The sequence below is a fragment of the Amphiura filiformis genome, chromosome 14, assembly GCF_039555335.1.
Source record: "Amphiura filiformis chromosome 14, Afil_fr2py, whole genome shotgun sequence".
In the NCBI taxonomy this organism is placed as follows: Eukaryota; Metazoa; Echinodermata; class Ophiuroidea; order Amphilepidida; family Amphiuridae; genus Amphiura; species Amphiura filiformis.
In genome coordinates this window covers 16,513,573-16,525,058 of record NC_092641.1, presented here as the reverse complement: position 1 = coordinate 16,525,058, position 11,486 = coordinate 16,513,573, and the positions used below count along the sequence as shown (strand labels likewise).

At 38.4% G+C, this 11,486-nt stretch overlaps 1 protein-coding gene across 1 annotated transcript; it reads right to left on the bottom strand.

The window, feature by feature from the left end:
- Positions 1-6,519: 6,519 nt before the first annotated feature.
- Positions 6,520-11,165, bottom strand: LOC140168950 (protein AAR2 homolog). Its single transcript, XM_072192259.1, has 3 exons — positions 11,053-11,165; positions 8,392-8,627; positions 6,520-7,546 (listed from the first exon to the last, which is right to left on the bottom strand). Exons 2-3 carry the CDS (start codon positions 8,571-8,573, stop codon positions 6,610-6,612), a joined length of 1,119 nt encoding a protein of 372 aa, XP_072048360.1. The 5' UTR covers positions 8,574-8,627; positions 11,053-11,165; the 3' UTR covers positions 6,520-6,609.
- Between the last annotated feature and the right edge of the window lie 321 nt (positions 11,166-11,486).

The window sequence follows — 11,486 nt, the reverse complement described above, 5'->3', positions numbered from 1 at the left end:
GTAATGGTTTGTATGAAATGTTGATGCAAACAAACCTACTCCTAGGTCCAATAATTTGTGTTCTAAAGATGGGTCTGTCATGTCATAATAATCTTTCAAAATGGGCTATTCCATTTAAAAACCACACTACCCCCTTAAGATTTTGGAAATATCTTCCACAGGAGGAGTATGAATTTCAAATGGAATGAATACATATATCAGGCAACTCCATTTGAATTTCTTACATCCTTTGAGAAAGATTCAACCTGAATAGTCGCAGAGGGAAGGTGAGTTTCAAATAGAATTGGTTATTGAGCATTTTAATTCATACAAGTTTCTGACGTGAAAGATATTTCCAAAATCTTCCACCAGGGGGAGTGTGGCCTTAAAGTGGAATAATCCAATACTTAACAAATAATGAACCATCCAATTTTCACAAATTGACATTGATACCATTGTTTGCAGCAAGAAGTAGCCCAATTATTACAGGCCGCTCCTGTTCTTTCCATTGATGAAAATTTAAAAGGGACACAAAAATTGAATGCTCATAGATGGGACTTCTACTCAACAGCAACAGTCCTCTTTAGAAACATGTAAAACTCATTTTCGACCAGGGTCGACATGTGGCTTATTCCCCTTGATCATGTCACATTTATCTTCATGGTTTCTGCATAATGTCAAATAACGCGTACCAGAAAGGGAAGCATAGTTTCCCTGGGAAAAATATTTTTAGTTGCAAGTCGGGATGGAAAGAACAGAATTTTATTGCAAATTAGCCCCTTTTTGAATTTTTGGTACAGAAATCTTTTTTACAGAAGAATTATACACCGAAAATTTGCGAATACACCCAAACTGGGTTGTGAATTCTTCCGGTGTTTATAAGTATGTGTACGGTATACATAAAGCACACCAAAAAGGGTCAAAATATAAATTAGTACGAATTTTAGGGCAATTTGCCTTAGCTTTAGCACTGATTGTCTAATGAATTCGCTTCATAGGTACTACAGTAAAGAAAAATATTAAATGCTTTGAACCTTATAGTCATGGTCTTGAAATTTAGATTCAAAGTTGATGGACAGTAAAATCATGACATGTTACACATAAAAATGGTGGTATCAATGCCTTTATTAATATTTTTATTACTATGTATTGTTTTGTAATAATGTACACAGTCTTTAGATCTCATCAATTAGGCCAAAAAAAAAGTTGTTTGTTTGTCCTCCACCTCTGCTCCTCAGATTAAGGCCTGACCAATATTTTTTTTTTCTATTTTTTTAAAAATAAAAAAAAAAGTAAAATTCAATTTTTTTTTCAGATTTGGAGTATCTGTGGACCTAGCCAGAGCTAAATACTAAGATCTTTCATGGTTGAAAAATAAAAAGCCCCAAAAACATTTTGTTTCTTCAATATGCAAAGTTATAACTTGTGTTCATGTCATAGTCTATTATTTTTAGTGACTTCAAAATACATTGAATTTGAAATCATTAAAAGACTATGAAATTATAACTTTAACTGCATATTAAAGAAACAAAATGTTGGTTTTTTTAATTCAACATGAATGATTGTAGCATTTAGCTCTAGCTAGGTCCAGGAATACGCAAATCCGGAAAAAAAAATTGATAAAAAAAGTCTGCCCACCATGCGCCGCCCTCTTTCAAAGCTGTGGAGGACAAACAAACAATTAATACAATTTTTTTTTGGCCTTAATTGTGTTCTTTGAATTCAGAACTCACAAGCTGTTCCTTTATTTCTTGCTTGATTTTGTTTACACAGACCGGAAAAAATTCTTTATAATTGTCATTTTCCTTTAATTTGAAGCATGGCATAAAGTACCTGCTTTTGCATCAATCCATTTTGGTACAAGATTTGCGTGATTAATTCTCAAGTACAATAGTAAACAGGTACTCCAGTTATCACCAGGGTCTTAGCTAGAAATTGAAGTTTGCCCTTCAATTGAATAAAATTGCCTGTCCTGATTTGACCTTTAAAACATTTACCAGACTTCTGCAGCCCATTGGTTGATCAAAGAGTTCAAATAATGTATTACTATGGCATTGTTTTGCAAATCTGGTCTGCTAAAAAGGTCAATAGCCTTTCTCAACACCAACAATTATAATGTAGCATCTGTCAAAGCATTAATTTTGCCCGTCCCAGGAGCAAACTCCCGCTAAAATGATGGGCAGACAGGAGACTGGCTAAGACACTGGTTATCAGCTACTGGATTTATACATTCATTGCAATCACATGACAAATCCAAAGTATGATCCTTCCATGGTAAAATTGTGTATCTTGTATTCCATCTGATATCATGTACTCTACTTCCTATGGTTAAAGTCATAGAGAAAAATTATGGCAATAAAGGTCATGCCTTGTCTCTTGAGCACAACCTAAATTGACCACAAGGAGCTACATGTACATTGTAAACAGGTAAAATGTATAGATACGTGGAACCTAATGGGGGTATAATGTACCTCCCAAAGAAGTCCCACACAATGTAACATACATATGTATTAACAAGTTCATTTAGCATGTGACGGTACAATCAGGGTCTTAGCTAGAAATTGAGGGTTGCCCGTCATTTGAATAAAATTGCCTGTCCTAATTTGACCTTTTCAAACATTTACTAGACATCTATAGCCCATTGGGGGTTCAAAGAGTTCAAATATGTGCTGATATGGCCTTGTTCTACAAATTGGGTCTACTAAAAAGGTCAATTAGCTTCTCAAAACATAAAATTTATAATAAACATTTTGTAGCATCTGTCAAAGGCATTAATTTTGCCCATCCCGAGAGCAAACTGGCCGTCTAAAATGACGGCCAGACGGGTGGCTAGCTAAGACCCTGGGTACAATACACAAATAGTGGAATTATGAATATACAGGGGAAAGAAGAATTACACATCGCACACTAGCACATTTTTAAACATGAATTTACAAATGGAAACATAAGGCCAAGTAAAAAAAAGAACATGTATATCGTCCGGACTTCCAGATCAGTCAATTATGTGTGTGGTCATCATATGTCCAGCACCTCCTGGGAGATACTGAAGGGATGCTGCAGCCAAACAAAATTGTTTTGCTTGCCCAAGATCGCAATAGTTGGAGAAAGCTTGTATAGTCGCCTGCTCCGCAGCCGACTGATGATGATGATGATGATGTGGTCACATACAGAGTTCAATACATGTCAAAATCTTTGAGAGCCCTTGGGTTTGAAAGCTAAGGGCCCTAATAAATTTTCATGGACCCAAACTCAAATTGTAAAATTTTAACATTCCACATAAACTTGTGACACTTTGGAAGACTTTCCAGCAACAGCAACTGGTACAATGACATAGATTGATTTGAAATTGGCATTGATTCAAGTTACAGGCCCTGTCATGTTCACTGGCTTTTGCTCCAAGCAAGGGATTCTCTTATAGTGGCCTTGCATGTGACGTATCATCCCGTAAATATGGCGGACTACTCAAATGCATTCAACAAAAGCATGATTGCAATCTACCGTGACAGTTCCCTGCACTACGATCAAATAGGTTGATGACAACATTTGACTGAATGGACTGCACTCCGCCATAACTACGGTGAAGGACACCGGCTCAAATCCTTTGTTTGGAGCCAATCGATAATTTCATGCAGGGCCTCTATAGACCACTTGACATCATTGTTTATCAACAAAGGCGAGGGACTGGTCTATCGATATGCTTGAATGAACCGCTAAACTGTATAATGGCTTTCTTGTACTATATGAAATGTGGTGGGCGATTTAAAATGCACATGCCCTGAGCAAACTACGATGCGTACTCACACTGCAGGGCAAAGAACAATGGAAATTGCCATCATTTGCGCGAATACTGCCGGGCAATGACGTCACATGTCAACTGGTCTATATTTCAAACAAGTACAATTCTGCATTGAATTCAGAGTATTAAAAATTAGAGGATAGTACTGAATAAGGGGCTTTATTAGGCCAATATATACCCTATGATCATGATGATACTATTTGTGATCCAAACAGTGATGTGTACAATGAAAAATTGGAAGGATAAAACTGTTAAAAACATGGTCTCTTTAGAACATTATTCAGCTGGATAAAATATGTAAAACAAGGTCTGTAATTACATAGGCTTAGGAAAAAATAATTTTGGTGTGAGGGCTGAAATACCTCCCCCCCCCCATAATCCTAGGTGAAGTTAAAAAATTGTGATAAAATAGAGGGAAAATGGGTGTTTGTGACCTATATTTTGCAAAATATTTTCAAGTTTTAGCCCCCCCCCCCATGTTGAAAATCTTCCTAAGCCAATGAATTAATTGTATTTTAACACTTATACCACTTAAACAAGTGGTTTTGTTTGTTGCTTTTATCTATGATACCTCTACCACCATAGGATCGTCTTCATCATTATGCACCACGTTAAAATTCCATTTAAAATGACGCGTCAAACTCCTCTTGAACTTGAGCCCTTTCTCTTTAAGTCCCACTTGGACACCTTGCGACTCCTTCAAATTGTCAAAAAACAACCTCAAATTTGACGTCAGAAAGTTGTCACTGGACACAATGTCAACAAAGAAATCAGATGGGATCTCTCTCAGCTGAAAGTGAAGTATTGTGATGAAGAAAGAAAAGACCTCTGGGTGGTTATGGATTGCGTCTTCCGAGGTACACAGAAGATGTACAAGTTTCTTTCTTTATTTTAACATTTATACCACTTAAACAAGTGGTTTTGTTTGTTGCTTTTATCTATGACACCTCTACCACCACAGGATCATCTTCATCATTATGCACCACATTAAAATTCCACTTAAAATGACGCGTCAAACTCCTCTTGAACTTGAGCCCTTTCTCTTTAAGTCCCACTTGGACACCTTGCGACTCCTTCAAATTGTCAAAAAACAACCTCAAATTTGACGTCCGAAAGTTGTCGCTAGACACAATGTCAACAAAGAAGTCCGATGGGATCTCTCTCAGCTGAAAGTGAAGTATTGTGATGAAGAAAGAAAAGACGTCTGGGTGGTTATGGATTGCGTCTTCCGAGGTACCTCTGTCAAAGGCATTAATTTTGCCCATCCCGAGAGCAAACTGGCCGTCTAAAATGACGGCCAGACGGGTGGCTAGCTAAGACCCTGGGTACAATACACAAATAGTGGAATTATGAATATACAGGGGAAAGAAGAATTACACATCGCACACTAGCACATTTTTAAACATGAATTTACAAATGGAAACATAAGGCCAAGTAAAAAAAGAACATGTATATCGTCCGGACTTCCAGATCAGTCAATTATGTGTGTGGTCATCATATGTCCAGCACCTCCTGGGAGATACTGAAGGGATGCTGCAGCCAAACAAAATTGTTTTGCTTGCCCAAGATCGCAATAGTTGGAGAAAGCTAGTATAGTCGCTGCTCCGCAGCCGACTGATGATGATGATGATGATGTGGTCACATACAGAGTTCAATACATGTCAAAATCTTTGAGAGCCCTTGGGTTTGAAAGCTAAGGGCCCTAATAAATTTTCATGGACCCAAACTCAAATTGTAAAATTTTAACATTCCACATAAACTTGTGACACTTTGGAAGACTTTCCAGCAACAGCAACTGGTACAATGACATAGATTGATTTGAAATTGGCATTGATTCAAGTTACAGGCCCTGTCATGTTCACTGGCTTTTGCCCCAAGCAAGGGATTCTCTTATAGTGGCCTTGCATGTGACGTATCATCCCGTAAATATGGCGGACTACTCAAATGCATTCAACAAAAGCATGATTGCAATCTACCGTGACAGTTCCCTGCACTACGATCAAATAGGTTGATGACAACATTTGACTGAATGGACTGCACTCCGCCATAACTACGGTGAAGGACACCGGCTCAAATCCTTTGTTTGGAGCCAATCGATAATTTCATGCAGGGCCTCTATAGACCACTTGACATCATTGTTTATCAACAAAGGCGAGGGACTGGTCTATCGATATGCTTGAATGAACCGCTAAACTGTATAATGGCTTTCTTGTACTATATGAAATGTGGTGGGCGATTTAAAATGCACATGCCCTGAGCAAACTACGATGCGTACTCACACTGCAGGGCAAAGAACAATGGAAATTGCCATCATTTGCGCCGAATACTGCCGGGCAATGACGCCACATGTCAACTGGTCTATATTTCAAACAAGTACAATTCTGCATTGAATTCAGAGTATTAAAAATTAGAGGATAGTACTGAATAAGGGGCTTTATTAGGCCAATATATACCCTATGATCATGATGATACTATTTGTGATCCAAACAGTGATGTGTACAATGAAAAATTGGAAGGATAAAACTGTTAAAAACATGGTCTCTTTAGAACATTATTCAGCTGGATAAAATATGTAAAACAAGGTCTGTAATTACATAGGCTTAGGAAAAAATAATTTTGGTGTGAGGGCTGAAATACCTCCCCCCATAATCCTAGGTGAAGTTTAAAAATTGTGATAAAATAGAAGGAAATGGGTGTTTGTGACCTATATTTTGCAAAATATTTTCAAGTTTTAGCCCCCCCCCCCCCATGTTGAAAATCTTCCTAAGCCAATGAATTAATTGTATTTTAACACTTATACCACTTAAACAAGTGGTTTTGTTTGTTGCTTTTATCTATGATACCTCTACCACCATAGGATCGTCTTCATCATTATGCACCACGTTAAAATTCCACTTAAAATGACGCGTCAAACTCCTCTTGAACTTGAGCCCTTTCTCTTTAAGTCCCACTTGGACACCTTGCGACTCCTTCAAATTGTCAAAAAACAACCTCAAATTTGACGTCAGAAAGTTGTCGCTAGACACAATGTCAACAAAGAAGTCCGATGGGATCTCTCTCAGCTGAAAGTGAAGTATCGTGATGAAGAGAGAATAGACCTCTGGATGGTTATGGATTGCATCTTCTGAGGTACACAGAAGATGTACAAGTTTCTTCCACTGTTCAAAACTGTCATATACTTGCCCGATGAGGAAACAAACAAAAGCAAACTGTAGCTCTCCAAGGAGGTCTTTTGGGTTGTCCTTATAACTTGAATCCAGCAAACTTTGGAGCGCGTACGATGAGTCCATGCTGTGCTTGGTGATCTCAGAAGGAGAGGCCCCTTGTGGGTAATTTTGTGGGATTGCAGAAAAGCGTATTGCTGTGCCACTGATTACGTGCATCCGTGGGAGCTGTTGTTCGGCCGTGCTTGTTTCTTGTTCACTCTTCCGTGCTTCTGCAAGCTTAGCTCTATCTTCTGTAGTTCTGGTTGCATCGTCGGACTCCAATTGTGTCGCAGAGAGGATTTTCCCACATTCTGGCATAAGTCTCTCCAAGACTGATTCTGTCAAATGGTTACTGAGCGATACCCACTTTTTTAAGCTGTCGTATGGATAAGGACCGAGAAAACGATCAAGATCGCGAAGTGTATCGCGATAACGAGCTATCTCATCTGGGTCGGTGTATCGTTCCTCAGCGATATCTTCATCTTTCTTGTTCCAGCGTTTTACTAGGATCTCCTTTCGCTTGAAATTATGGAAGAAACCAGTCCTTGGTGCTGTCTGGTTATCCCTGTGGGTGAGAGAGGAAAATATAATTTCATATACCCTCTGAGAAAGATTCAACCTGAACTTTAACAGAGAGGGAAGGCGAGTTTGCAAATAGAGTTGGCGGTTAATTCTATTTGAAATTCAATACCCCTCTATGGAAAATCTAATTAAAAAATGGATTAGCCCAATTGGGCTATTCCATTTAAAATCCACACTCCCCCTGTGGAAGATTTAGCTAAAGTCTTCCACAGAGGGAGTATGGGTTTTGATTAGACTAGACAGATTTGGTAACTTGCATTTGAAATACTTACTCCAGTTGTAGAAAATATTTACTCCAGTTGTAGAAAAAAAGTAAAGCTATTTACATTGTATAAGTAGAGTATAGAGGAAGTATGGATTTCAAAATGATTAACCCTGACCAATTACATTTGAAAAACATACTCCCCCTGTAGTAGCCTATACATTTCCAAAATCTTCCACAGGGGTAGTGTGGATTTTCGATGAAATAGCCCATTATTTGCAAGTGCACAGTATTGTTCAATGTCCTACATGTATGTATATTCATATAAAATAGCAGCGTTTTGCAGTCAAATTAAAATAGAACAAAGAAACAAAAGAAAACATTTTAAGAAAAAAGTGTATTTTCATCATGGACTTTTTCATCATAAATGGTTAAACTTTTAAAGTTATTTGCAAAGAACATTTTTCTTGACTTGAACCTTCACAAGGTGTGTAACGATAACCAGGAGGGCTTTGGGGTAAAACTGGAACAAAAAGAATGAATATTTAAAATGCTGAATCATTCCTCTCTGAATTTCAATGACCCCATGAAAGGATCAATCATGATAAATGAGCATCCTGACAAACCTGATATTCACAGCGCTGAAATACACAAAATGGACTCCAGGGGGAATCATCTTGACGCCTTTGAAGCGTTCTCCAACTGTCCATGTGTTGTAATCAATGCCAAACTCTGTTCCTTCTGGCACATTGAGGAAGATGAGTGTGGCACCTTCCTCAAATAATGTCTGAGCTGTTTTCTGGTCCATTGATGATGATTAAATTGGTACACCTGTGTCCTGGATTCACATGCAAGTCAAAATCTGCAAATAAACAACAGTTCAATTTTGTTATGTCATTTTCATTTCATGAGGGCACGGTGGACTAGTGGTTCGGGTTCAGACTCATAATTGAAAGGTTGCAGGTTGGACTCCTTTATCTCAGCGCATTTAGGGGCTGTGCAATAATTATTAGCCCTGGGGGAGGGTAAAATTGGGCGGGCATGAAATTTTTGGCGAGCCGAAAGGGGGGGGCAAGCAATTTTTGGCAAGCCGAGGGGGGGGGGCAAGTGATTTTTGGCACACATTCATGGGCGCCTTTTATGCTTAGAAAAACCGTACGGAAATGCTTTAATATGCAAATTTTCCTGCTTTCGCTCTGCTTTCATAACATATATCTAGACCATTTAAGGTTTGAAAATTGGGATCCCAAAATTTGGCATGTGTAAGGGGGGGGCAAAGATTTTTGGTGGGCGAGAGGGGGGGGCAAGCAATTTTGGCAGGCCGAGAGGGGAAAGCGATTTTTGGCAGGCCGTTCAAAAAAAAAAAAAAAAAACCGGGGAAAATAATTATTGCACAGCCCCTAATTATTATATCTGGAACATTCATCCCCATTTATACACTAAATGGATTGATTCAAAAAAGTTTATGGTACCCGACATTCTATAGCTTTTAATAAAAAATATCGTGGGAAAAGACCAAAATTGAAAAGAATTGGGGTTTCAAATTGAACTTGGTGTACTACAAGATGCACCTGTTAGTTTCGCTAAAATAATACAAGATGATTTAGTGGTGAAAAATATCATGTAAAAACACAGTGTGATCATGAGCAAGTTGAGGATGACATTATTGACATCCTCCCCGAATAAAGTAACAGCCAGTTTAATAGTATGGCAAAGTCCATGCTATGGCTTATAGAACACTTCGAGGGGGGGGACCTCATCCAAGTATACAAGATGAGCTACAAGATATAAGGAGTATCGAAGATGTTTGACATGACGAGAAATGTAGGTCTTAGAGGGCATGATTTAGGGGTTCATACATACACGCTATATAACGGCGCGCGTGATTGGTCGAGAGCCGTTTATGCCCGGTGGCCCGGATGTGCGATTGCAGTGGTAGGGAGAACGAACAAAATTCATGGTTTTTAATGTTTCTTGTTATTTTTTGTTAATATTTTGATGAAATAAGAATCACAAAATGTTCGGTATGTATGAACGGGTTCATTCATGAATATATTTTCATGACTAAGCGGTTGTTTATGCCCTCGGGCATAGCGGCCCCTCGGGCATAAACAACCGTTTAGTCATGAAAATATCGTACATACCAGAACATTTTGTGATTAATATTTCATCTAAATAATAACAAAAAATTACAAGTAACATTATTAAAAGTCATGATTTTCCTTCATTTTTCCTACCCGGCGATCGCACATCCGGGACACCGGGCATAAACGCTGTTTATGCCCGGCACTCGACCAATCACATGCGCCGTTACATAGCGTGTATGTATGAACTGAAGATTAATAAGCAGAGGTGTACTACAACTTCAAGGCTACGGCAAAATTGCTTCTCACAGAAAGGGTGTAATGTTTGGAACAAACTCGCAGCAGCTGTTATTCATGCCCAATCCACCAACATCTAGGTATGCTACATGTAGGTGAATTCAAATTTGCCATCAAACTGCATCATTTTACATATCAAATTAAAGCCCTTGAGTAAAGAAAGCCAAAACTGAAAACATTTTTGTCATAGCACTTTCCGTAACAAAGTTACATCTTGTCAAAGATTGACTTGTAAATCATCAAAAAGATTCAGATAGCAAAATTCCCCAAAACGGCATTTAGGGGTGTTTCTAGATCTTAGTCTCATGGCGATAGCAGCTTTTTTTAATGGAACTGCTATCAAAATCCCTCAAAAATCCATGTGCGACTTGATTATCACCATAAAAAATCATATATTTGGGTCAAGTGAAGTATAGAAAACATATTTATGTAGGTTTCCTTCACCGACCTATTTTCGAAAAAAAATCAAATTTCTATGTAAATATGCATTGTGTTTTGGCCCGGTCTCGGCGAATTTCGCTGACTAGCAAATGTGTTAACTAAGGTTTGCCTGGGATACCTACAACATCTTCAAGAATGGTATTATTGGCGAGTTTCTCACCAATAATATCTACAAATCAGTGCCGTGCGTACTAACGCTGCTGTTACTTTCCTATTCGGTGAAGATGACAATTTTGACCTCCTTGTCTGTTTACATTCAACAGAGAGCAGTCATGGGATGTGCCCCCTCAGAAGTGAGAAACGTTTGCAAAATGAAGACCTATATTCATGAAGCCATTTGGCAAATTTGGTGGACGCGTGTAATTTTTGGGAATGGCCCCCAATTCATGACGCACGACCATCATTATATTATTCTATTACAAAAGAATAATTAGAAAACAAGGAATATATAGTAGTAGTACGTACCTCTCACGTTTAGTGTGCCAATTGTGTGATTTTATTTTAACCAAACATCAAATTTGTGCAGTGAGTAAGCTTAAAATTTCCACACACCGCTCGGAAAGAGACTATTTAAAGCACGTCGCCTATTTAGTAAAATAGTAATCGTTAGAGGGCAGCATATTCGCCCAATTTAAGGCAGGTTTAAGGCGAGTCAGAAATACCCGCGTTTGTGTTCAATTAATATTGTCGTCGGATTTGTTCCATATTATACATTGTACTTACCCATTTCTCACGTCTTTCACTAGGCAATTAACAATTAAATCGCGCACATCTCCAACAGCAAACAACTTTATCACCACAAAAGAAGACTGTTTTACTCTATTTATTAGGCCTACTATCAGGACGGTGAGCTTTCCAACAGTCGGGGCCACTCGCTCAATGGAGCGGTACGCTCGATT

What these genes read in the sequence shown, in the direction of transcription:
- LOC140168950 (XM_072192259.1), bottom strand. Translation starts at nt 8,573, where the DNA reads ATGGACCAGAAAACAGCTCAGACATTATTTGAGGAAGGTGCCACACTC. An exon ending in TTCAGCGCTGTGAATATCAG is followed by an intron (nt 7,547 to 8,391) that starts GTTTGTCAGGAT and finishes TCTCACCCACAG; the next exon opens with GGATAACCAGACAGCACCAA.